Below are 27,099 nucleotides of genomic sequence, written 5' to 3' on the forward strand. Positions count from 1 at the left end.
CGTCACAGCACCTCCCACAGGCAGGCCACACAGCCGGGGCTGTGGGAGTGACAGGCACCACACACATGTCAGCCAACGGCTGACAGTCAACCTGAGGAAGTAAGACTCATGCAGGAAAAAGTGCGTGAGATAAATAAAGTGTGACACACTCATACTGTGGAATACGACTCGGCCATAAAAACTAACTGTCGAAACACACAACACTCGTGGGTGGAGCTCAACCATGTTACTCGGAGTGAATGAAGCCAGGCCAAAAAGTCGTACACACTACATGATCCCATTTATATAGAATTCCAGAAAATGGCAACAAGTGTCCAGTGACGGGCAGCAGCCCGGTGCTTGCCTGGGGATGAGACACGGGGGCCAGGGGGTGTGTTCACAAGGGGCACAAGGAAACCTTGGGGGAGATGAAAATGGCCACTGTCCTGGCTGTGATGATAGCTCCACAGGAACATGCCTGTCAAAACTCATCAAATGGTACGTGTTATTCGGTGATGTTCACTACATATAAACTTCACCTCAATAAAGCTGTTTTTTAAAATGAAAAACAAAGGGGCCACAAGAGGACAAAAGACTGATTTACCAGGGCTGGGGGCTCAGAGAGGCCTCCGGAAGGTGGGCCTGTGAAGGGTGGAAGAAGCCCGGCCATGGGGGTGGGAGAGGGGGAGAGCAAGAATTCCAGGTGGGAACAGAGCAGGGAATCTCTCTGTGGCCCAGAGGGCAGTTGCAGAGGCCTTCCCTGCCCACGTGAGGACACTGAGCTTAACTTGGTAGGCAAGGGGCAGCCCTGGAGCTTTGCCGGCAGGACCCTGCCTCCGAGGGGCAGGGTTCTATAAGGGCCAACTCGGGGAGGGCAGTGAGATGGAGAAGGGAGGGGCCGTGACTAGGAAACCAGAAAGGAGGCTGCAGGGGCCACTGTTCCAGTGTGTCTGCCGGGGGCTGGGAAGGCGCAGGGAGGGCCCCTGGGCGCTGGCCTCCGGGGTGCAGCAGAGAGGCTAGGCAGAGGGGCAGGGGTGGGGAGCATGTCCCATTCCCTCAAGCCTCTCCGCCCTGCCGGTGATGCCAAGACACGGCAAAATGGTGGGGGAGGGGGGACTCTGTGTTCCGACTTTTAAATGGAGAACGGGGTGATATGAGAAAGGAGAGAGTCATAGTTTTTATATGTTTTGAAGGGGTTTTCTCTCTTGTAAAGGAGACTTTTTAAAGAGGCTCTTTTCTGTGGACTTCAGAGACCTAAATTTAAGAATAAATAATACAGCTTTACAACTATCCAGAGAGTGGGCAACACCACAATAGATGATCAAAAGCAGGTGTGAACCCTCTCCTCCACGGGGTTTTATTTTCCCGGACAGCTTTAATGAGGTCCGCTGGAGACAGGAGACGGACTCTATGGCCCCTGGAAAAAGCCCTTTCTGCTCACGCTAAGCTTTAAAAAAAAACCAGCAGCTCGCTCTGCAGGGGCATGACCCGCGGGGGCTATGCAGCAAGTGGGCCAGCAGGTGGCGCTCCTGCATCAGCGTAGGCCAACTCCAGGCAGCCCTGTCTCACCCACCTGGTTCCAGGGCCAGAAGTGACAATTAACTGGGACAGGAGAACAGGTATGAGAGAGCTAGCTGGAATTCAGGATTAAATCAAGATGCCCAAACAACGGCCTACAGAGACAACAGCAAGGGAACAGCATGGGATGCAAGGAAGTCATCATGCACCACCGCGGAGAATTGGAGAGAAGACGGGAATGAAATGTGTATCTGACCGAAGCCCAGGGAGCAGGGAGAAAGGGAGGCTCCGGGCACTAGGATTCTGGGAGACGCAGGCCGTTCTTGCTGCGTGCTGGACCGAGCAGCAAGCAGAGCAGCCAAGCAGAGCAGCGCTTGCCCGCACAGCGCCCCCCGCTGCCCCCAACACCGAGGGAGGCCGCCAGTGTTGTCTCTGGATCCCTTCTGAGACAGCTACAAAGGCTCACATCTTTAGAGTGCGCTTTGTAAACTAAACAAGGAGCTAAGAGCTATGGAAACTGGTAAATATTTTGCCCTTCTGAAGTTACCACAAGAGATTTATTCCCTGGTTTATTTCCCTGAAGAAAAAAAAAATTCTAGGCTTTATCAGTTAAAGAAATTCACTTAATGGAAATATTTTTCATATTAGATTTTTTAAAATCTTACTCTAGTTTTGAAAACAAAAGTTGCAACTGCAGGTGAGTGGATATTTGTTTTCATCCACTGGAGCTATATTTTCTGAAAGAACTAAGACTGGCTGTGTTCCCTTCACAGTGTTTGATTAACTAATTTTGTGTCATTTGATTTTAAAATATACTGATAAGATGGTTTGTATGTCAAAAATATTGCACTCTCCGGAAGCATTCTTCATGCAGCGTACATGCCTATTCCAATGTGTTGGACTGAAGGTGAGGGGGCAGTGAGGGGGAAATAGGGTCGGAGAGGAGGAGTGGAGGGGATAGGGGTAGAGACGCTGAGATAGGATTCACACGCTTCCTGCTTTCAGGACCCTGCAGACAGCGGACACTCACGGAGCTAGAAACACTTCGCAGACTTCAGTGGACTTCTCCTCACCGAATGCCAAGGAAGAGGGTGGAGACCATACCTGCCTCCCTGTGAGAGTATCATGCACTGCCAGCAAAACCAGTCCGAAATGACCGCTGGGTGCTAGCCCCACTTGTAGATGGCACACATCACTGAGCCCAGCAGGAGTCCAGGAGCTATGCAAATTAGGGAGAGCAGTGCTAGGCTTTGCCAGCTCACTTGGGGAAATTGTGCTACAGGAAGGGACTTATGCTGGCAAGTTGAAACACGGCAGTAGAGTATGACTGGGCTCCCCTCTTAGTTCATCCGTTTCCACAGTGGAAATAAAGGGGATCTACTGGGATTGAGCCCAGCGACAAAACAGAGCAGATGGCGCCACCCGGGTAACAGCCTAATGGATGTCTAGCTCCCCTAGACACCCAGGTAGAGCAGAGTTTAGCTCATAGTTCAAATGAGATCAATGGCAGGGCCCGGACACTGTGGGGAGACCCGGTGTAGTGAACAGGAATGCCGGTTTTATCACCTTGTGCTGTCTGAGCCTCGGTTTCGTCATCCATTCAGTGAGACATGTAATCACAACTCTACAAAGCTTTGGAGAAAATCAAGTACAATTGTGCATTTCCTGGCTTCCGAAGCCAGGGGCAGGCTAGTGCAGTTACTGGAATTGTGGCTTCCAACATCCCCCAATTTGGTCATCTAGCCTTACCACAAGTCCTCCTAGTTGTGGTACAACATGGCGGTAAGTCACCAAACCCTGTTGCTGAGGGATAAAGGGCCCCCTTGGTGATGATGGAGACGTCAGGTCTTGGGTTCGACGCGTGATCATAAAACACATTCTTTGCTAGAAGCCAAATGTACTCCTCCCACCACCATGCTCTGAAATCCCCTCTGTCAAGGATGAGGAACAGTCCACAGCACAGGTCTGCATGCGCACGCACCACCCCCGATGCAACAAATATGTATCTGCGTCCTCAGCTCTGGAGGGAAAGGACCGCCGTCTTAGGATGGGAGAGGGTCCTTTCAATATGTACCCAGTAACTCCTACCAGGGCTAAAAGAATTGATCAATTCTAAGCAAACCAGCCCCAAAAAGACCCAGTAAAGGGGGCAACTTTGTATTTTGGAATGAGCAAGCTCTTTGGAATCAGACATACCTTCAAATTCTGAGTCAAACTCCCAACTCCATCACTTTCAAACTGTGTCCATGGGCGAGGCCCTAAGGTCTGTAATCCTCAGTTTTCTCTTAGAGGTTGTGTGAGTAGTTATAAGACCGTATCAGTGTAACATGCCCAGTGTGTTCTGTGCAATCCTAGTCCAAGGGCTGCTGCCTGAACGCATGCGCGCGCACACACACACACACACACACACACTCCCTCATCCCCCACACGGACAGGCTCCATGGTCAGATCACTTTGAGAAGTGAAAACCCTCCTAAATAGTGCACTTGCAACGTGCATTAGTACATCAGAAGCTCTAAAGAGTCCTGCAGTGAAGAAACCTATTGAACTGGTTTAGCTAGTGTTCTTTGCAAAACTCACCTTTGAAAAATGTTGAAGTAATGAATATGTAGTGCTCAGCACAATGCAAAGCATATAATATATCTTAATAATGGTAGACATCACCTTATAAAATATTCTTCCCCATCCCCTCCCGGGTTCCTATGGCATCTATTTCTGTGAATATAATGGTAAAAGTAGTAGTAGTAGTAGTAGTAGTAGTAGTAGTTACCAACCAAGTGTTGTTAACACTTCACTGTTCGATCACACAGCTAATACATGATAGACTCAGGATATGAACCAAGATGGGACTCAAAAGCCACTGTGTCATACTGCTGCCCTGTCTCTCAGTGACCCCCCCTTAGGGGTCAACCCCTGCTGGGAAAGTTGGCAGGGCTCAGTCACTGGTGAACACTCCACCCTACTGACCCCGAAAGCAGCAGCCCCACGGGAGGCGAGAGCCCGGGCTCCTACCTGGCGCCGGACTCCGTCCTCACCGACGCACTGGGTGCAGGCCTCCTGGGGCACACAGCGGCCTCCCAGCATGACGTGGTGTGAGGGGCAGAAGCAGCCCTCCAAGGGGTGGTCCCCACAGGAACTGGAGTTGCCCTCGCAGGTCCGGGGGCAGCCGCGCTCACAGTGGCCGTACAGCAGGGACGGTGGGCAGGACAGAGCTGCGGACGGAGAAGGAGGTCGCTCTGGACGGCTCCCAGCCCCCAGAGGGAAACAGAGGCCCACCTGGACCTCCCACGTTAAAAGCACATTGTTCTGAACCCCAGAAATACTAACAGAGGTGATCATACTACATTCTACACGTAAATAACCGACACACCCACCATTTCCTTTGATCGTAACTGGAATCCCAGGTGATAGGAAGGGAAAGGTAGGATCTCGATCCTCGTTACCCAGGTAAAAACTCTGAGTCCCAGAGAAGTGGGGCGAGCCCACCGTTATTTGGCATTCCCAATTTCTAGGGGGGCTTAGGGACACTCACCACAAAAATCTGTCTTCCTCCAGTCGACACAGACCCCACTGGCCCGACAGAGGTGGGCGTAAGAGGCAATCACCTCGCACACCTGCTCCGGGCGGCAACTGTCCTGCTGGCAGATGGCATAAAAGGTGGTGGGAGCCAGGACCTTGTGGCACTCAGCAAACAGCGCCGAGTGGAGGACCTGGCAGGGGGAGGTGCTGGAGACGGGGCACTCCTCCTCGGGGACGGGCTGGCACGTCCTGCCCGGTGGCTGCACGGTCCACTCTTGGACGAGCGTTTTCCAGTCTGTGGTGACCAAGCCGTTCCTCAGCAAGAAGTCGTTGTCCCCGTTCTCACCACAGACCCCTGCAGAAACAAGGAAAGAGACAAGGCTGGCGGCCACGGGTGCCAACGCGTCGATGCCAGAGACCCAGTCACTCTCCAGCCCCCACTGGTGTCTGGGTCTTGCTACCAGACCCAGAAACACAGGCCTGCAAGAGGCCTGAGCGTAGACCAAGGAAGGTTTCTACAGAGAAAAGGGGGAGAGTCAAGAAGACCGTCTTACCACAGAGACCGTACGTCTTCGAAGCGAAGGTCTTGGGGCTAAGCTGCAGCTGGAACTCATTGATTTGGGGAGTGAACGTGAGGATGTGGCCAAGGCGATGGAACCTGATCTCGTACATGACGGTGCCGTAGACGCTGACTTCCATGTCCCCACCCACGTAAGGGACGGGGACCAGTCTCCCATTGACTCCCACCTGCCCGAAGAAGAAAACCACTCATCAGTTGTCACATCCACGAGGAATCCTGGAATTTCATCCTCAGCTTTTCCCTGAAGTTACTGACGGTCTCCAACGGCCCCCACACGCAGCTCCGGTGTTTTCCGCAAACCCCGATGTTTACCGGCAGCTCTTCTAAGATAAAGGAGTTTCCCAGGGCAGGAGGGCAGACTATTATCATGCTGTACAGACAGCCACGCACGGGGGACCCGGGAGCCCAGGGACTGAAGGGCACCGTGAACCCTGAGTCTCCGTGCGGTACAGGGGAGGGCAGCCCCTCCAGCACGGGCTGGGAAAGTCGCTATGTTGCCGGCTCACCGGTGTCCCCGCAGCACGCATCACATCAAACATGCTGCTAAGGTGTATTTGTATCTCATGATAAATATAATTTTTGCTATAAAAATTTCGGAAGGCATTTTCCTCCTTTTAATTTTACAATGTTTGTCTATGAGGCACTCTTTTAACAGATGACTAGCCGTGACTTTCCAGCAATTACTGTGCATATTCAAGAAGTCTCACAACATGAGAGCTAACCTAGAAGTTGTTTTCACATAATATAATATTTATGACTTCTAACTGAACAGGTAAAGAAGTTGGCCTAATATAACCTTTTGTGAACATTTAACCAAACATTTATTTAAATCGGTTTTGTAGGGGGGACTGGATTGGGAGTAAAAAGGAGAAAACTGTATTTGAACAATGATTTAAAAAATAATAAAAATAATAAAATAAAATAAAGAAATAAAAAATTTAAAATTTAAAAATTTAAAAATTAAAAAAAAGAAAAAAATAGGTTTTGCAGGGTTTTTTTTTTTCAAGCTTTGGAACCATACACTTTGTGTGGGCCCTAAATATCCCCAAAGGCCCTACACGAGTCACAGCTCCCTTTGGAAGCTAACAGGCCCTGGGCACTGGGCTTGCAATGCCCGCTGGGTGAACAGTGCCGGCGTCAACCCCAGTTCTCACCAGTGCCAGACACCAGCATGAGCTTCACCAACTAATGCCACCTAAAACTGGTGCCAAACCGGGGCCAGAACAAGAGTCGCACCAGAACAAGGGTCGCACCAGAACAAGGGCGGTGGCAACAAGCCCCTCCCGAAAGGTGGTGCTCCGCTAGTGAGGCGGAAGGCCACATTCCTAACAGGAGCACCCACTAGACCAACCGCCACCAGGCCCGTGTGGCTGCCCCCAAGGTTCAGCCACTGCCCCGCCAAGGGCCACACAGAAGGCGCCTCTCACCTCCATGTTGCTGTGGAGCTGGACGGAGAGGCCGTTGTGTCTCACCTCGAGGGATTTCATGCATGCCTGCCTCCCCAGGGGGCTGCACGCACCGTTATGGAGAATCACCTCCAGGTCCTGCTCCTTGTTTTGAAACAGAACATACGAACAGCTGCCAGGCAGCTTGAAATACTGTTTGTCGAAGGTCATGATGTGCCGGGTAGCGCTGCCCGTGCACACACCTGGTCAGGGGAGAACAGAGGAGCGAGGTGACGTTAGCCAGACTCCGTATGCACAAAGAAGCAGTAAGTGTCACCAAGCTGCACACCCATACACAGTGCTGAGAGCTGAGCGGGCCCTTTGAGGTCCTGCAGTTTCAGTTCCTCCTTTTTACAGATTAGGAAATGTAGGTTCTGGGAGGCAGAGGGCCTCAGGTAAGTAACACTTGGTCGTTAAATATTTTCCTAGAGAATGCTTAGAAGGGCAAGTGTTACATTGAAACAATGTGGCAAATCATAGAACCATATTTCAAAAAAAAAAATGTAATGTGCAAGCTGAATGCTCTACTCTGCCTTGGCGCAGGAAACAAAGTCAAGTTCTAGGGGTGGTATGACTCACTGAAATCCTGAGGAGCTAAGCAAACCATGAGCTCACGATCGCACTGTAATGAAAGTTCACCTAAAAACACATGTGTCCTTCCCGCTGCCAAGTGACTAATGGTGCAAGTGGCCACGCTGACTTGATCCCTTAAGAGATCGCACAGGAGAAATATTTCTGAAGCCAAAACAAATGGTGGGGTCTCAGCACTGCCTCCTTTACCACTCATTCACTCACATAATCAACAAATTCTCCAGATCCCTATTAAACCACCACTTGGGGCTACTAATCCTGGTGCATCTACATAAGACAATTCAGTGAAAATCCTCCCGTGGAAGGCACCCCTGGCATACATGATTCGAAAGGTAATTGTGGACCCCAGTGAAGTTGGAGATGAGCTTTCCGGACAAACCATCATCCCACCGATGGTGGTGGGTCAATAAAAGCCCAAGAACTCAGAGGAGGTGCGGCGGGTCAGTGAGGCCACACTGATGCCCCTCACTCGCAGAGAGGCCTGGGCATCCCCACCTGCCTGAGACACCTGAACCTGAGCGCAGCGTAGCCTTAGACGAATGATGGGCCTGGACGTGCCACCTGCCGGAGCCAAGCGGCCACTCCAAGCGCTCTTCCACTTAAAACCCCCTGAGTCCCTGAGCAGCCAGTCACCGCCAAGGGACCAGACTGAACGCTACTGGCCTGTTGACATCAGTGCTACGAGGGGTCCCAGATACTCCGGCTACGACTACTGTCAAGCCTTAAGGAATCCAGCCCCAACTTCTAGGAGAATGTGGTACGTCACAAGGGAAAGAAATGGTGTTAGCTCACACTTGGCAAGTCGACGACAGTGGCTCTGCCCACCACACAATGAACCGTTACTGAGAAACGGGTCCTTCAGAGCCAGAGAAACTCGGGACCGAGCTCCACCCCTTGCTTGCACTGTGTGACCTTGGATAAATCACTCCACTTCTCTGAACACCTCTTGTCTTGCCTGCTCTCTCTCAACTGATAGGGAGGATTTCCAAGAAATATTTTAAAATCAAAAACGTCAAAGCTCATTTGTAAAGAAGGATAAGCCAGAAGTGAATGAAACTGGTTACCCCCAAGGAATCACAGGTGGGAATGAGCAGAGAAGATGAAGGAAAGAGAAGGGTAACATTTCTGAATTCAGAGGCTCCTCGACCAATAGATCCATTGTAACTTGAAAATACCGTAAGTTGAAAATGCATTTAAGGCACACAACATAATGACCCTCGCCGCTGAGCTTGGCCTGCCTCGCACATGCTCAGAACACTTACATCCGCCTCCAGTTGCAGCCTCCCATCAGCAAAGCCACCTAACGCAACGAACGCACTGCAGTGTCCGTGGTTCACCTCGTGGCCGTGCGGCTGCCTGAGAGGAGCCACGGCCCCTGCGCTGCCCAGCGTCACCACAGAGGATCCTGCTGCACGTGGCTGGCCCAGAAGCGACCAGAATTCAGGACGCGGAGCACAGTTGCTACGGACTGCTTATCTATCGCTTCCCCACCATTGTGAAGTCGAAAACCTGCTAAGTCAAATCACTGCACGTCGAGGACCGCCTGGGCACTTTCCTGCAGTGCTCTGGCATTTAAGACTGTGATAATAGTCTTCACAAACCACAGACAAATAAATCATTAAAATCGGCTAAGACAGGGATGAGGGAAATCCAAAACGGGGTATGGACAGAAACTGACTAAACTAAGGGTGATGAACAGGTAACGACACCCCGAGGCGGGCAGGCAGCCTCGGTAACTTCGGGGGGATTCACTACAGGGACTCAACGAGTAAAGACAGGCAGAGCTGTTCACAAACACCATCCTCTCCACCTAGTGGGTCCGTTTTTCACAAAAGCATTGATTAGCAGTTCTGAAGCCACTTTTCGTGCGCTCTGGGATTAACCCAATACATAAACCTATCGTGAGTACTGGGAGCCGGGCTCTGACTGAGGGAGGAAGGGGGCGGACATGTCAACAGGACGTGAGAGCCCACTGAAAGGGCTCCCATGGCCAAGCCTGGGACCCTCTGAGCAGGAAAATAAGTAATGCTTTACTGGACTTATCCCACAGAATAAAATAATTTCCAGTCGTGGTGACCAAGTCTGGTGACCAGTCTGTGGTATCCACATGGATAGAAATAATTAATTGAGTTAATAAATAACAGAGAAGAAAATCTCTTCCTTTCAGTAGAATTGGAACTAGCACATAAAGAGGGATGGTGGAAGTTGAAAATCGCCTGCTGGCAAACACCACAGTGAGAACGGTTTCAGGCAAGGATTGTCAATACGTGCTAAACTTCATGGGTGAAAAGTGCGTTTCCGTAGTTTCAAAGTATCTCTGCACATGGTAATTATTAAGTGCAAGGAGGGAAAAAATAACGTTTCAGTGAAGACACCAGGTGAATACCACCTTAACCACGTGAGGATACTGAGCATCCCTAATAATGGGGCAAAATGACATCGTGTGCCTCCTCCTGATATACCAAAAACGACGCAGTGTTTCTTCTGGGGTATGCTTGACAACACATGTAACCTGAATGTAACCTACATTGACGTCTACATTGAATGTAACCTACATTAACAGTCTACAAAATTACTAGCCAGAACTCTTCAAAACATCACCATCATAAAAATCAAAGAAATACTAAGGGATTGTCACAGATTTGAGGAGACTATGGAGACACGACAAGTAAATATGATGTGTGAGTCTGGGCTGCATCCCACACCTGAAAAGAAGGACATTGGTTGGACAAGCGGCAAAAACTGCATGAGATAACACTATTTTAGTGATGTTAATTTCCTGATTTTGATCATTATACCGTGATTATATAAGATACCACAGTCTGGGTGGAAGTGTACAGGAATTCCTTATACTATTTTTATGCAACTTTTTGGTAAGTCTGAAATTATTCAAAAGTTATAAAATGTTTTTCAAAAAAAATTGCCAAAATCTACTGTTATCACACCTAAAGCCCTTGGCTCATTTTAGGATAAGAAAGAGTCCGAGAGGCACTGATGGACCGAATTTAAGAAAGCTGCTACTGTGTCGTGAGTCTCCCCTCCCCGCGTGCCCCACCAGGGGCACATGGGACCCCCAGGCCTACGAGCAGGACTTGCACGAGACCGCTCCTAGCGACAGTTTGTGTGCCATGCAGGAATGGAGCCAGTGTCTGACATACACCTGCAGAATCTAAAAGAGAGAAGCTATGGCTATTGCGTACCACAGGTGCCCAGGCGGTAAGAGGGAGACTTGCTCCTGTGTGGGGAATGAGGTGCACCCCCTCCAACAGTGGGACGGAGGTATACATGAGCCCTGGGGGCAAGATGTAGGACCCACAAAGAAACAATGGCCTGGCATTGTTCTACATCTGATCCTAAGGGAACTTCTGCTATGGGACAAGGAAGACCCCAAAAGAAAGAGAACCTAGGGCAAGTTTAACATAAAAAAATAACAACAGTAATCAGGAAAAAGCAGCACCTGGCCAAAGCATATAGACTACTTCTTGCACCCCAACATGGAGTGTCAGAGGAATATGAGGGAGTCTCCCAAGAAATCAAGAGACCAGGCCAGAACCAGCGGCTGCCTAAGCACCCGCCAGGCCGGAGAGTGCAGAGCCTTCCCACAGAAGCGCAGGGACATAAGAGCCTCCTGACCCTGCTGCACCCTCTCCCAACTCCCCTCTCTCGTGCTCCAGGCTGGGAAGTAAGCTGACCTCGCCCCTTCTCAGAGGCAGGCAGCCCAAGCGGGATTAGGGAGGTGTTTTAACTTTAATTCAAGGTCAAGGCTTTGATTATTACACAGGAGAGGGCATCTAATTACCAAATTTAGACTAGTTTTTATGATTTAGAGGGGCCATAGAACTCATTATGGATAAGCAGAAGTCACATGAGGTCTGGTAGAGTTCTTATCCAGTCCAGGGAGAAAAGCTATCCTGCTAAATAAATTCTGAAGGGAGAGTGAGAACAAAACACAGCTTGGATTGCATCCTACAAGCGTGTTTGTTCAACAGAATAATTACAATCTATCCACTGTTACGTGAGGGTTATCATAAGCAGCCATTCTCCCAACCATGAGCCAGAGGACTACCCACCCACATGGATGAAAGCTCTCCACAGCCTTGTACGAGATGGAGTTGAAGATGTCCTTCTCCTAAACCAGGCCACTGCGATGATAAACTATTTGCTCCCATCTCTGCTATGGCTACAGGTACAACTGAGGTTTTCTGGGGGCATCCCTCTCCCTGTGGCACTTCCACGGCATAGATTCCTGAAGGTTGCCAACAGCCAAGCTGAGCACTGACCTCAGAAAGTCAGTTCTTCCTTCTGGTTTTGCATAACCTGAGAAGTACCCTCCAAAGACACAAGAAGAGAGCAGGGATTCTTGGGACTGAACACATACATGTCCAGAGGACACAGGAGGGAGGGGACATGGGTGAAGGTGGCACAGTGCATGTGGCAAAGAGGGAAAGGCTACCTCTGGGCTGGTCAGCTTCTGGCCTACCTCTCTGCACAACCCAGCTAAAAGCACAGCCCCTTTAACACTGCCTAGGCTGGCGAAGCCAGGGACTCACAGGGGCAGGCCCAGCGGCAGCCACAGGTCTCCTCCACTCTGACAGGGGCCTGGCTGTTGGGGCAGGAAGGCCTTGGCCCCTGATCACAGTTGACCCGATGACTGTTCAGCAAGGTCTGGCCATCTGGCAGGCAAGTCACCGTGTGGCACCGATCTGGCAAGGTCCAGACGTCCCCAGGCTGCAGAAGGAAGAACCAGTCTTAGGCAGGACATGGGGTGAGGCACTCCAACTGTAAGCCCATCGACAGGACTTGGACATAGGCCTAAATGACAAGGAGTCAGGATACAGAAGGCAAGATTCTCAGGTGGACCTGACCCCACCTCCCCGCCCCCCAAAAACAGACAGTAATGGTAAAAAGTAGAATTGGGCCAAGACCATAAGAAGGAAAGAGAAGTTAACGAGGAGGAACAAGGGCTCAAAATATACACTTCTGATTTTTCTTAGAAAGTCAACAGAAAGGAACTTACCCTCCTCTCATTCCCATCCTCATCCATGCAAACTCTAACGAACCCTGAAACAGATACAAACGAGATCTGAGTTCCCGCCTATCACCCAGGAATTCTCAGCCATTCACGATGCATGCTTGGGCCTCCGGGCTAGTTCTTGAGATCAACTTAACACTGAAAAGAATCTGAGTGAGTGTGACACTGAGGGTGTGGGTATACCAGATAAGAGCCAGGATCCCATGATTCTTCAGGCTAGCTTTGTGGTTATTTATCATTGTATTGCTAGCAGCAGTGATAACAGGGCACTAACTATGGTTCACAAAGCTTTTTCACAGTCAGTATCTCCTTTTCCTCTTTGGTAGTTCAGTGCCTATGGGGGGGAGTAGGGAGGAAGTGAGGCCAGATCCTGAAAACTTCAAAGAGATCTGGAAAATTCCTACCGGGAAGGAAAGGCAATGACTCTGTGGTAGGTTTTGACTCATCACTAATTACATTAGGAAAACATATCAAACCAGGTAAAAGAAATCATATGTGGTTAAAGGAAGGCTTCTAACCTTAAGCCCACTTAAACTATGGTGCTTTGATCTTCTACTCTATGCTATTGCATTTCCAAAGCCCTGTATGTTCTTGCTGAGAAGAAGTACAGGGCATGGGGTAGAAGACCATCATCTGCAGGATGTTGAAGTTCCCTGTCCTCTCTTCCACTTCTTTATCCAATATCTCGGTGCACAATTAAGCATGGGCCTTTTCTGCTAAAGTGTGGATGGGCACTTAGAATGGGAAGAGGGCTATTCACACAGCTTTCTTATAGCCGCTTGGAGTTAGCACCACAAACTTTCCATGCACAGAAATGTAAAGGTCCTGGTCTACATAACAATCTTCATTCAAGGGCAAATCTTGTGCATGGACACCCCCAGGTCTCTGAAATAGGTTTTGTTGTCTTTGTTTTTGTTTTTTGAGGAGGGAAGAAAATATTACAAGACTCACCAGAGCACAGCTTGTGGAGGAAGGAGTTGTCCAGGGTGACCAAGGTGGGGAGGTCTTCAATTCGCTGGAGCTTCACCACGTTGGAGGGGGCGCCTGGGCCGGCTAAGATTCTCAGCTGGGCTGCGTCATACCGATCCCCAATTCCAATGGGGAACACTGCCACTCCTAGAGTGAGCAGAGGAACAAGAAAGGGTCTCTGGCAACCAGCTTTGGCCGGGTGGGCGCGGAATGGACTCGCCTGCAGCTACACCCTGAATCTGTCTAGAGCCTCATGCTTTCCAAACTGGTCGTGTACACATACCCTGTGAGGAGGATATTCAGTCAGTCCCCAAATGTTAATAATGAGCTGGTACTCGGTGTCAGGCACTATTCTAAGCAATGGGGATGCAGCGAACCAAGCAGACGAAGTCCCTGTCCTCATGGGGCTTACACTGGAGACAGACAGACAACACACATGCAAAGAAGCAAACACCTCGTACTGACATTTCAGATGTGGATAGTGCTTAGGAAAAAACCAAAATGGGGTATGGGAGCGCTCACGGGCAGAAGCGGGAGTTACTGCTTCACACGAGGTGGTTCTCCTTGTGTTCAGTGAAAAGAGGGCATTTGAGTGAAGACCTGAAGTCAGGATGGAAGGAGCCAAGAGGATATCCCAAGCAGACAGAACATGGAGTGCAAAGTCCCCAGAGCAGAAGTGTGACGCACACCCCAGGGTGGTGGGAGCAAAGCAAACGGGAGAGGGAGGTGGGCACAGGTCATGCAGAGCTGCACGGGCCACAGTAAGGATGTGTTCTCTGAGTGAAACGGGGAGCCAGCCAGGACTTTGGAGCAAAGGAGTGACATGAGCTGCAGGGCCACTACAGCTGCTGGGCTGATTATGGACCACAGGGGACGAGGGTGGAAGCTGGGCTCCAGCTAGACGGACATTACACTAATCCGGTGAGAGAGGACGGGGGCTTGGATCGGGCGGCATGGTGGAGGTGGCATGGCGTGGCGGGGTCCTGAATATATTTTGAAGATGGAGCTGTGGTTTGCCGATGGATTGAATGGAGGCATGAGAGAAAACGAGGAATCACGGACGCTGAGGTATGGGATCTGAGCAACAACAAGAACGGAATTGCCGTTTTTTATAAAAGATGGAAAAGACTGCAGGAGGAGGAGGTCTGGGTGACAAGGTCAGGAATTCAATCTATACTGACTTGTGTGCTGGAGCATCAAGGTGGAGTTGACACGAGAGATCCAGGCTAGAGGTGGGAATTTCCAAGTCAGTGGCATATAAATGACCCTGAATGAGACCACCCAGGGCATGAGTGTAAGAAGAGAAGGGAAAATGTCACAGGGCTGAGCAATGAGTATGCGCATGCACAGATGACACAGAAACAAGCAAGATTTTGCCCTTGCCTTCAAAGAACCACCAGTTTATGCAGGAAGCAAATATGCAACAACAAAAAACACAACGTGGTTTGCACATTTTGAGCAGTTCAGATGCGGTACAGAAAACGGAGTGGCCAACTCACAGGAAGACACCAGAGAAAAGACAACTCCGGAACAAGGTCTAAAAGATGAACGGTTCTCCAGGTGGCCATGAGAAGACTCGACACCGTCCCCTCACCTGGCGCCCCACCAGCACCACACCACCTGTCTGGGCTCACATTCTGTTGACATTCGTACACAAATTCTCACAGGACACCAAGGCTGGGTCACGCCCACATCATCCCCTTCCTAAAGCAGCAGCCTTTGTCTCTTGTCCATCCTGCACCCCCAAACCCATCGGGCTGGTCCTGGAAAAGGGCCCTGAATGGCTGAAGGTCCCTGGTGGTTCTCAAGGCCCTGTAATGAATCCCCCTGGCCTCAGACATGTGAGAGACCAAGACACCACTTTAGAAAGGAAAAGTGTGAGGTCTGACCCACCTTTGGACACGAAGGAAAAATATGCAGCAATTGATTAAAGGTTAAAATCTAAAGAATGCAGACAAATGACATATAAGAGTATGTCATTTGGTAAACATACAATTATTACTACTTGGTTTCCAAACAACATAGGGATAGGACAATTTCCTGCTCTTGTGGGAAACCATTGCCACATGTGGGCGCTGAGCATTTAAATCAGCCAGGACTCCCACAAGTAACCCCTTCCCACGCTAAGTCCTCTAACAGTTTCGCACAGTCTCAGGACCGTCTGCTGAATACTTACGGTTGGATCTGGCAGCATCGGCTGCCTCAGCCACCGAATCCGTGGAAACGTCTGTGACCAGGATGACCACTGCCTTAGAGGCCCCAGGCCTGGCACTGTGGATTTCCGAAGTGACATATTGCACGGCAAAGCCCAAAGCTTGCCCTGAGAGCAGAGAACAGACCACACCAAGTCAGTCCTGACCGCGGGAAATGGGGCTTCTGAAGCCAGCTGGGCATCCTGTCTCTGGGCAGATCCGTGGGCCACCAAAACGGGATGATTCAGAGTCTCGGAAAGTTTCACACACAGGTGAGGTCTGGATGAGACCTGAAAGAGCATCTAGGCCCTCACTGTGCAGGGAAGACAACTAAGGCCAAGGTCAGTCGTCACTTATGCCGAGAGCGAGGACCAGACACAGCCCCTGTATCCCAGCCCACAGCCCCACGTTACCAATTCTGCTGGGTCCTCTCTCCTGCTGTATGTGGTCCACGAGGCCCATCAGGATGGACTTCTCCTGGGCCACCTGCCACGGCACGTCGACGGTGACGATGCTCCCATACTGCAGCACCGACACCTGCGTGAGCCGAGGCCCTGAGGGGAAAGAGAACACAGCAGAGTGCTTCGGAGCGGGCGGGGCCCCAGAAAGAGCGCCTGTCCAACCTGCTCCTTCGGGTGCACCGCTCACCGATGTTGGCTTTTGAAATGAAAGTCTTGGCGAAACTCTTCATTTCGTCAAAGTGAGAAACCGGAGAGCCGGAGGAGCCGTCCAGGAGGAGGATCACATCCAGGGGCTGGTTGCAGTCTGCAACGAGAGCAGGGAGGTGAGCACACAGCGCCAGCAGGGCACTGGCCACCGCAGCGGACAGCCACAGTCAACGGGCAGGTGCGCAGCGTGCCCCCCCAACCGTGAGGCACCGTCCAGGGCAGGTGTCACCGCTGGGCCTGCAGGGTGGCAAGACGGGCCACAGAGCGTGGAGGGGCCCAGGACTGGAGGCATAGGGAAGACTCCAGTGCCACGCAAAGGCAACCTAAATGCCTCCTGACGAAAGCAAGAGGCATCTGCTCCCTCAGTAAGAGGAGGCGGCAATTCTTCTAGAATTGAGAGAGATACTGCAGCAGCCAGACAGGGAGACGGCAAAGGGAACCGGAGCAGCAGCAAATCCCTGGAAAAATGAGCTGGTGTGTCCTTAGGTCTTATGCGCAGGTAAGTGCTATAAAGCATCCTGTTACAAATGCCTAGAGCTCAGGTTAACACAGTTTGAACACAGCCGTGATCATATCAGGGAGGGAACAACTGTGGCCTAAACACCATTCTGAGACTGATAGGATGATGCTATTGCTGTTCCCCTCTGCAGAAATGTCACAAGATTTTAAACAAGCCTGTGGCTCTGATTAAAACAAGAACAATGATGCAAAGGCACTGATACCAAGTGTGAGAATGAGGAGACATTGAAAGGAGGCCAGTCACTCTGGGACGCTCCCAAACACACCAGCTAAGGAGGCTCAACAATGAGGAATTGACTAGACAGCATTATCCATTAAGAAATTAAGAAAGCAATAATCATAGCAGAAGTACCATTTTTTGAGCACTTGCTATGTGCTGGCAATTATTCCAAACATTTTTCAAATAAGTCTTATTATTATCCCCATTTTACAGATGGACTTACCCAAAATTATTAACAACAACAAAAAAAATTGCCCAAAACTACCCAGCAAGTAAGTGGCAGAGGTGAGATTCGAACCGAGGCAGCCTGGGTACAGACTCTGATGACTTAACCTGTTACTTGTCACCTAGTTTCCCAGCCTTGGCCCCAGGAATGTCAGCTACTTAGAATAACTGTATCCATCCAGTGTGGTCATTCAGCTGATGGTCACCGAATTCAGCAGGTTACCTCCAGGGCAGGGACTGGGATCGGATGGAAGGAGACTGTGTGATAAACACATATTCTCTACTCCATATCTTTGGTACTATTTAAATTTTAATAGTAGACTTGCACTACCTTTGAGTTTACAAGAAAAGATCCTCCCCAAGGAAGGATAAGAGATGCACCTCCTCCCTGCCTGGGAGGCTGGGACACAGGCACTCTGAGCAGTGTGGGGCCGAAGCAGGATGTGACCGAAGGCACAGGGCGGGGGAGCCAGGGTTACAACCCAGGAGCCATGTCTCTGCCAAGGCCACCCCCAGCCCGGCACCTGTGGCACCAGGTGCCCGCATACCTGGGACAGGGGCGAGGGTGGGGATCTGCAGCCCCTCTCCAGAGCAGCACGTCTGCAGCACCAGGTCGGGGGCCTCCCTGGGGAGCGTCTCGAAGTCCTGGATGAGGATGGGGGCGTTGGGCCAGCCGACCCTCTCCAGCTCCTGCACGCTGGCATGAGGGCCCACCCCGATGGGCACCACCTGGATGTCTCCGGGCATGCGCCTGATCACATCAGAGGCGGGGTTCCCCGTGACCATGTAGACCAGGTTAGGCGCCTGCTCCCGGTCCCCCTGGCCGGCCGAGAAGCTGTGCTCGGACACGTACTGCAGGGCCAGCCCCGTGTTGGTGCTGTTGCCGCCCTGGTAGCGGATCTCGCGCACCCGCCGCAGGACGTCCCCCTTGGACTGGGTCTCGCGGAAGGTGGCCTCCACGGTCACCGTGTACGAGTACTGCAGCACCGTGATGTGGATGGCGTCCTGGCCCACGTCCATCCGCTGGATCACCTCCTCCACGAACTCCCTGCTCCGGTTGAAGTTGGCCTCGCCGATTTGGTCCGACCCTTCCAGAACAAACACCACATCCAGAACCATGGAGTTCCTCTTGGGCCCCAGGGTCGAAGCCCCCAGGTGCTCCGGGCCCACGGTGACTTGCGCCGCAGACGGGGGCTGCGTGGGTGCCCGCACTTCGGGAGCAAGGTCGCAGAGGTAGCTGATAATCTCGTCCCTCCGCTGCTCCAGCTCGTCCACACTGCTGAGCACAAAGGCCTTGTTCTCGGGGGCCTGCTTCTCGATGAGGCGGATCTGCTTGAGGTTCACGTGCGGCCCAATGCCCACCGGGACCACGATGACCTTCTTCTTCTTCAGGCCCTGGACGTAACGGGCCAAGTTCCGGGCCAACTTCGGGGGCTCCTGGCTGGCCATCAGCAGCAGGGCAACGCGGGAGGCCTCGGGGCGGTCGATCTTGCTGAAGATTTGGAAGAGCGTGTACTTGAGGACCTCCGTGGTGGAGGCCACCGCGCTGCCCGCGTACTTCACCTGGCTGGCGATGCGCCGCAGCTCGGAGGGCCGCTTCCGGTCCCGGAGCTGGAGGTAGGCGTGGGAGCCCTCGTGGTACTCCACCAGGGCCACGCGGATCCGCTTCTGGGAGATGTGCAGGCGCTCCATCATGCCCACCACGAAGACCTTCAGCACCTCAAACTCGGCCTCGGACAGCTTGGAGGAGCCGTCCAGCAGGAAGACCAGGTCCAGCAGCTTGCTGCAGTAGAAGTCGTGCAGTGGCGGCTCCGGGGTGTCCTCCACGTCCTCTGGGGTGGTGGGGCTGACCGGGACCTCGGTGCGGGGCACCTCTAGGCCTCCGGGTTCCCTGCAGGCCTCACAGGTGAGGTTGACGCCATCACAGTGACTGTGGAGGAACAGAAACAGAGAGGGTTCTGGAAGAAGCGCCGAGCGCTCTCAGCCCTGCTCAGAACCACAGCCCGTATTCCCATACACCTGCAGCCCCGGCCCACCTGAAATGTAGCGCTCCCACGGGTAGCTCTGCACTCACGTGAGACATCATTTCTTAGCATGTGTCCCCAAATGGCGTTCCCCCCACCTACACACACACACACACACACACACACACACCCCAAAGGCTTCCCTTCACTCTACAAGCCAAAGCTTTAACCTGTACTAGACCCTGAAAAAGAATCTTTCCTGCTTCCAGGCCATCCACACAACCATCGAATGTTGACTTTATTTTTCAGCCTACATCTCTAGCAATATAAATATTTAATTACAATCCAAACCTTCTGCCAAGTAACTCCAAAGACAAATTCTGCTCTAACAGGTTGATGCTGACCAGGACTTGTAAATGTTCTACTGAAGATAAATGCTGCACGGTATTTATTATAACTGAACATAAAATGTATGAATTTTGTACTGCGCTTAATACATTGGGCCTTCAGGAAGAGAGGAAAAACTGGACTGAAAACATTTTTGGAAAGATGAATAAAGATGCAGAACCCCAGCTTTAGCCAGCAGAGCAAAGCACTGGGGAGTAGTATGCGGGGGTCTCCAAGATGTCAGATGGGGCACGCAGGCAGCTCGTTCACTCGTTCCCCCAGGGGACATGTGTGTGTGTGTGGCGGGGGGGGCCACCGATCAAGTGCCAGGACCCGGCCAGGCCCTGCCCCCTGCCCCCAGCCCCCAGCCCCCAGCCCCCACCACGAGTCTTTAGCAGAGCAGCTGCCCCTGACACAAATCCCCACACACCAGCCTGAATTTCTAGTCCCTTCAGCTCACTCCTCCTTTTCCCAGGGTGCCGGAAAGTGTCAGGCTACGCCAGAGCCCAGGGGAAATCCAGGCCAGGACCTTCTCGTACACGAACTCTTGGCCTTTGAGGCAACTTGCCTTCCGCTCCCCCAGGAAGGCCAAGAAGGCAGCATTGTCCTGAGCCCCAGGAAGCGTGCCCTGTGGCTCGCTTCCCAGGCGATGTTCAAGGCTGCTTTGCAACTCCTGCCTACACCTGTCTGCCTCTGCAATACGTTCCCTGGGTGCCAGCATGGGGAGGTGGGGTGGCGGCTCTACGATCTCCGGTGGCTCAGGGACCCGTGCCCACCTGGGACTTGCTCTTTGCTCTCTACAGTCCCCACCGCAGCACAGGGAGGGTGGACAGGCAGGGTCTTACTGCGAAGCTAATTCCTGCTTCCTCACGGTCCACACAATTTATTGCTTCAATCTTTGCTAACCGTGCGTGAGTGACATACTTTCTCGTTTCCTGTGTTTGCTAGCAAACTCACCCCGGGCAGTGCTTACTCGTGTTTGTACAGATGGCTGCGGCGGGATCTGACTCTGGCAGCTGTGGCCGCAGCCCCTTCCCCGGTGAATTTAAGTTCTCAAGTTTTAAGTTCACATAAGAAGGGGTATTGAATATATCGACATCCAAATACACGTTCCTTGCTTGGGAGCAGGACTTCAGAAAGCTCAGGGCTCACGCTGGGGACTCGTCCCCCCTCCCCAAACTGCCCTGTTCCCAGGGGCGATCAGGCGATCAGGTGAGAGAACGCAGGGAGCGGCGCTGAGTGTCTTCCCTCCCCTCCACACAGCCCCGTCCTGGGACTTTGACTGTGACCCAAAGATACACTGAGGGCTCAGGGCTGTGTCTCACTCTGCTCTCCCGCATCCCCACCTCCAGTAGAAAACAGAAATCCGGCTTTCACCAATGAGTCCCAGACTAGATATGACCTCCAGTAGCAATAAGAAACTTCACTCATCCTTCAGCAAGAAGAGGTTAAGATGCCTAACTGTTCTCTTAGATATTTCCTGGCTCTGGCTGGGGTGGCTCAGCTCATTGAGCGCAGGCCTGTGAACCAAAGAGTCACCGGTTCGATTCCCAGTCAGGGTGCATGCCTGGGTTGCAGCCAGGTCCCCAGTAGAGGGCATGTGAGAGTCAACCACACATTGATGTTTCCCTCTCTCTTTATCCCTCCCTTCCCCTTTCTAAAAATAAATAAATAAAATCTTTTTTTTTTAAAAAAAAAGGAGATGTTTTCTGGAGAAACAACCTAGTCTGTTCTTAAAGAGGGGGAAACAAACTAAACAAAAACTGACTCTCAACTCACATAGTGAGGAAGTTTTCCCCAAACCCGCCCCTCGGAGCAGGCCGCCAGAGAAGACAGTAAAACTCATACTTCAAACCACCAGGTTTTACCAAATCTGGCAGTGCTTCGGGTCACTGGGGTTCAAGGTGATTTTCTTCCCGGAGGCTAAGCGCCGGCCGGACACCTCACACACGGGACAGTCCTCCACGTCGACGCAGGTCTGCAGAAGCTCATCCAGGACTTTTCCTGCGCGACAGACCTCTGGTTAGGAGCCACACCCTCTCCTTTTCCACAAGGAAGTCTGACTTTCAACAAAAGGGACCTGTCCCAGAAGCCAGCTCTGCTGGCCTCCCCCAAGAGTCACCCCCCTTCGGGGGAACAACCTCCGTTCTCTGTGAGACCTGACTCCCCCCTTGCAGAATAGGAAAGGGGGACCTCACCCTTCTTGGCTGCCCCCAAGCCTCAGCTCAAATGAAATCTTGTCTCTTTTGAGGGCCTTTTTTGTTCCACCAAAGACTGATTTGGTAAGTCTATAGTCTGCGCCCCCCACTACAGCAGCCAGTAACCATACATGGTTAGATTTAAACTTGAATCAATACTAAATGAAGTTGAAAGTTAAGTTCCGCAGACACACAGCCACATGTCAATAGAACTCCCCCACTGTTGCGGCAAGTTTGGCCAGACCTGCTGCTGTAGGTGATGAGCCTGTGAACAAGCACCAGAAGCATCGTCCATGAGCTCAACCTGACAAAAGTCACAGCTGGCCAGGCTTTGACGAAACGACACAGGGAAACAGAACCCAGGGTCACAGGGTCAGGGGCGGGGCACCGCTGGGCCAGGCTGAGATGACGTAGGACAAGGAACTGCCTTTCCCGGCAACCCGCCCCATCCCTGCAGCCCACCCCGACCCAGGGCGGGGGATGGGGGCTGACCTGGAGGGCAGTGGGCGTGGCAGCCCTCCACACACCGCACCGGGCAGGCCAGAGGCTCCGGGTGCTGGCACGTGGTGGGGCAGGCCGGCGCGCAGCTGTTGTAGCGCCACTCGCACTCGTACCCGTTCTCCCGCAGGTTCCGCTCCTCGCAGCTCTGGGCTGTGCGGGCGGAAGACACGAGCGTGACTCAGAGCACAGGCCGTCCTGGGCAACCTGAGGAGCGGGGACTGAGCAAGGCCCCCCGCACAGAGGGCAGCGGGACAGCTACGGTGAGGGCACTGGGCAGAGTTGGGGGCGGGGGGGGGGGGGGGACAACGAGCAGACTGGGGAACTGAGGAACTGCGGGAGCCCCCAGCGGTAGAGACTTCTGGACTCATAAAGCACCTAGCCCGAGAACCTACTGGTTCTGAGTCAGCATTCCAGGTAAAAAGAACCAGATGCTCATACAGGAGGAGGGAAGCCCCACAGAAAAGGAGGAGTCGGACCCTCGTGCCGTTCAGGCAAACCCCAGTAGTGTCTGATTACAGATAATGCATTCACTGTCCTCTCCTCTGCATCGCTGCTCCCTCCCCTCCCTCCTGCGGAACTCCTCAAGAAGGGTCTCTACCTAATAGTGCCTGTCCCCTGTCCCTCCTCACTCACATCAGTGTCTCCCCCCTTCTGCCTCTGCCATCCGTCCCCATACCGGAGCGCTGCCTTCCCTCCCGTGAAGGTGCCCCCCTGCACCCCACTGTAAGGCCTCAAGTCTACAGACACGAGGTGGAGGGGAGATCCTGAGGGACATCGAGACTCACGGCACAGTGTGGCTGTCCTCCAGGTCACCACCTTGCCATGCTGGGCGCACAGGTGAGCGTAGGCGGCGATGGTGTCGCAGAAGCAGGCGCAGTCCCCGACAGACTCGCAGGAGCAGGTGTCGTAGATGCACACATCCAGGAAGGGCTCGGGGTCCACCTGCAAGGGAGCCTCAGGGTAGCCTGGGCCGGGGACCAGACCTAGGCCCTCCGGCTGTCGGTCTGGGTGGGAGCGTTCACAGTAGGAAAAGGGGGCTCCAGAGACACACACCGGTCACTCTCTTTCCTTGCCTCCGTCCAGCAAGGAGGAAGAGGGAACACATCAGGACACCGAAGCTGCCTCCCTGAGGGACTGTGGGGCCAGTGTGCTGGTCGGTAGGACCAGCCTGCACATAAGTACTCCTGGATTCCAACCCCAAGTCTACATGAAGAGGTCGCCTGCCCACTGCCCATGTGCACTCACGGGAACCGCCCCACCCTCCCCGCAAACATGCCACCACACACACACGTGGCCCTTTTCAGAGAAGCTGTGAGAAGAATGGATGCAGACGCTGCGTGGTTGTTCTTTCCAAGACCTTCCAACAATCCTAAGTCCCCCCACTCCTCTCGCTGTCCTCACGCTCCCAATTTCTCCACCATGTTCAGCCCCCGAGCACACTTTGGAGACCTCGGGGACTGAAACCCACTGGGTGGACAGGAGGGAACTGAGATGCAGGGCCAGTCACGCCCACGCTGGTGCTGCTGCACCGAAGGGTGCACGTGATTGGGGACGTCCTTCCCGCCACTGGAGGTGAAGACACAGAAACCAGCCATAGAATGAGGGCTCAGAACCCTGGAGTTAACAAGCGGATTTTGAGACAAGACCTAGGAGCTACAGGGGTTTGTGGAGGCAGAGGAGAGAGTACTCAGGTCTGAAGACATCGTGAGGTAACAGGAAAATGAAATTCCTGGCTCTCGTGTTGGAGACAAGATTATACGTGGGGGAAGAAGCCCTAAGACTGAGGCCAGAGGAGAAGCAGACGCTGGAAGAGCGCTGCCTTGCAGAGAAGAATGACTCGCAGGCATGGCTGTCCTCACAAGCTGTCGTTACCCTTGCTGTTTCCCAGCCCGAAGACAAGAAAGGGAGGGGAGAGGTGACTGGACGCATCACTTCAAAGGCTCCCAGGCAGCGTCCACAATGAGAGGCTCAGTGCCCGAGCTGCTGGTCAGCCCTCAGCGCCTCTGGTGACCCCCGCAGCGCTCACCAGCTTGTTGCACTCCTGGAAGATGCCGCTGGTGAGGATCCTGCAGGAGGAGTCCACCATGCCCTGCTTCATGATGTTGTTGTGGCAGCTGGCGGGGGACGAGTCCAGCGGCACCTGGGGACAGGGCAACGGGACACAAATAGCCCCAAACAGTCAACCCAGAAGGACCCAGGGGCCCCTCTCCAGGTCCCCGCCACCACTGCGGTGCACACCACCCTCCACCCACCACCCACGGCCCACGCAGAGCCCCGGGCGCACCTTCCTGGTGTCAGCACACTGTGGGCTCACTTTCCAGGAGTTCCCGAAGTCCACGGGGTCTTCCTCCACTTGGAGGTTGCTGCCGGTGAAGTCGTTGTTCTGGATGCCGTCGAAGTTCCCGCAGAGGCCGCACACCTGCTCCTGAGGGACACGGGGTGAGAGCATGAGTGCCGCGAACCTCGGGGCAGATGCTGACTCGGGGCCAGGGGACTCCAGACAGCAAAGGAGCCAGGCTCATCTGAGGAAGAGGAGGGTGTGCAGGGGGCAGGGAGGCAGACCCACAAGGAGACCGGGGCGATCAGCAAAGCCTTGCCCTTGCAAGGCCTTTCCCGGCCTTCCGCACTGACCTAATGTTACAGTTTAAAAAGATCGTTCCCAAAGGCAGGCAGCCTGCCCATGTCCCACAGTTGGCCCAGGGTGGAAGTGGGCAGTGGGCACCTTGGCCCTGGTATCTCCAGGGTGAGCCATCATCCCCCCAGGAAGGCCTGAGCAGAGAGAGGAGCTGGTTCATTGTTACATCAATGAAAGTGGAGGAGGGAAGAACGCTCTAATCCTACTTTCCTGTGGGTGAGGCCCTGGGAGGTTGAGGCCCTCACCTGGAGCACCACAGCCGTCCAGAGCAGGCTGGCCAGGATCCTGTGTATACCAAACACCACCAGGGCCGACCTGATACCTTATTCGTCTTTGTGTTCACCTATCACGGTGTCGGTATACGAGTCCTAAACATTTACTGAGTGGATGGGAACCCTGACACGAGAACTACAGGAGGAACTGGGAACATCCGGCCTGGGACAGAAGGGGTGCTATGCTCTTCCAACACAGGTGGAGCTCTGGCTTGGAACACAGAGATGTGGCTTGCTCTGTTTCGCTTCAGTATGGAGAATTTGGTTTGGTACAATGGGTACAAGTTACTGGGAAACATGTAGGAATGTGCCCACCGTTGGACAAAAGGCCTAACAGCCCCCCAGCGCGGCCCCTGCCTCCTCCCAACCCTTGTTCACGCCCATTCTCCCCAAGCGCCTCCGCTCCAGCCGCAGACACCCTTGCTCAGACATTGCAAACATCGTCCACCCCGTGGCCTTCACACGGGCCTAAATTCTCTCGTCCAGATACTCGTGTGGCTCCCTCCCTCCCTGCTCTGAAGATTCTGCTCCTGCACCCCCTTTTCACACTACCCACCTTCCCCGAGACATCAGGGGGAGCAGTGTCTACCTCCTGCTACTGAGGAAGCTGCAGAAGGTCGCAACGCCGGGTCACACACGAGATGAGGAAGAGGGCCACTGACCTGGTATGTCTGCTTCAGCACCACGGAGAGGCCCAGGTGGTGGTCCCAGACCACAGAGAGTGCCTTGCCCAGCAGCAGGATGACGTAGCGGCCGGACTCCACCACCTCGAAGTTAGTTTCGTCCTCCATGGGCCTCTTCACGTTCACCTGAAGAAGGACACCTTGTGAGACAGGGAGAGGGAGTGTGCAGCTCCCCACCTGCCCCACACCCACGCCTGCCTCCATGGCTCTCCAGAACCAGGAGCCTTTTGCTCCATGCAGTAAGAGCACCTGCCTGGACGTTCATGTGTCCGTCTCGCCTGCCACTCTCCAAGAATCCTATGACTCAGGGACAGCCATAGAGGTGGCAGCAAAAGTGTAATGATGAGATTAAAAATACAACGAAACCAACTAGCAGAAGACTATCCACCACTTCACAGAAAGAATTTTTTGACACTTGATCATTAAATACATATGGTCCCTTAAATAAGTTTTTTAACGTGGCAATGGTTTTAAGCATCTCCAAGCTATTGAGTTAAAAATGTACCCCTCACCCTGGCTGGTGTGGCTCAGTGGACTGAGTGCTGGCCTGTGAACCAAGGGTCGCTGGTTCAATTCCCAATCAAGGGACATGCCTGGGTTGCAGGCCAGCACCCAGTAGGGGGCGTGTGAGAGGCAACCACACATTGGTGTTTCTCTCCTTCCTTTTCTCCCTCCCTTCCCTTCTCTCTAAAAATAAATACACAAAATCTTTTTAAAAATGTATCCCTCTACAAAAATGAGCACAGGGCTTTCTCCTCGCCTTCTCCCACCTCGCACTCCCCAGAGACACTGCCATCAGGGGTCAGAGCTGACAGAGAACAGAGAGGCTGAGGCGCTCGGGGCTGGCGGCAGGAATCACAGATTTCAGTTGTAGGCGTCCGACCTGAGTCCTTGACTGGCCGAGTCACTGCCAGTGCTGAGCCCTCCGAGCCCACGTCAGCGGCCTGGCTATCTAACTCGTAAAACTGCGGCCGGCGCTGCCGTGCTGCCACCCCTGCAAAG

General features: G+C 53.0%; 1 protein-coding gene across 1 annotated transcript in view; it reads right to left on the reverse strand.

The window, feature by feature from the left end:
- The window catches only part of VWF (von Willebrand factor), a 121,714-nt gene that overhangs the window by 26,395 nt on the left and 68,220 nt on the right, over positions 1-27,099 (reverse strand). The window contains exons 22-38 of the mRNA XM_045826343.1: positions 26,077-26,223; positions 24,792-24,932; positions 24,534-24,647; positions 23,293-23,449; positions 22,499-22,657; positions 21,677-21,812; positions 18,006-19,387; positions 16,474-16,590; positions 16,239-16,379; positions 15,810-15,953; positions 13,616-13,780; positions 12,650-12,693; positions 12,183-12,360; positions 7,024-7,244; positions 5,571-5,763; positions 5,030-5,371; positions 4,510-4,709 (exon numbers count right to left, since the gene is read on the reverse strand). Of these exons, the coding sequence (XP_045682299.1) occupies positions 4,510-4,709; positions 5,030-5,371; positions 5,571-5,763; positions 7,024-7,244; positions 12,183-12,360; positions 12,650-12,693; positions 13,616-13,780; positions 15,810-15,953; positions 16,239-16,379; positions 16,474-16,590; positions 18,006-19,387; positions 21,677-21,812; positions 22,499-22,657; positions 23,293-23,449; positions 24,534-24,647; positions 24,792-24,932; positions 26,077-26,223 (3,981 nt within the window). The remainder of the gene's footprint in view (positions 1-4,509; positions 4,710-5,029; positions 5,372-5,570; positions 5,764-7,023; positions 7,245-12,182; positions 12,361-12,649; positions 12,694-13,615; positions 13,781-15,809; positions 15,954-16,238; positions 16,380-16,473; positions 16,591-18,005; positions 19,388-21,676; positions 21,813-22,498; positions 22,658-23,292; positions 23,450-24,533; positions 24,648-24,791; positions 24,933-26,076; positions 26,224-27,099) is intronic.

The sequence above is a fragment of the Phyllostomus hastatus genome, unplaced genomic scaffold (genome assembly GCF_019186645.2).
Source record: "Phyllostomus hastatus isolate PE091 unplaced genomic scaffold, TTU_PhHast_1.1 phas_scaffold_755, whole genome shotgun sequence".
NCBI classification, from domain to species: Eukaryota; Metazoa; Chordata; class Mammalia; order Chiroptera; family Phyllostomidae; genus Phyllostomus; species Phyllostomus hastatus.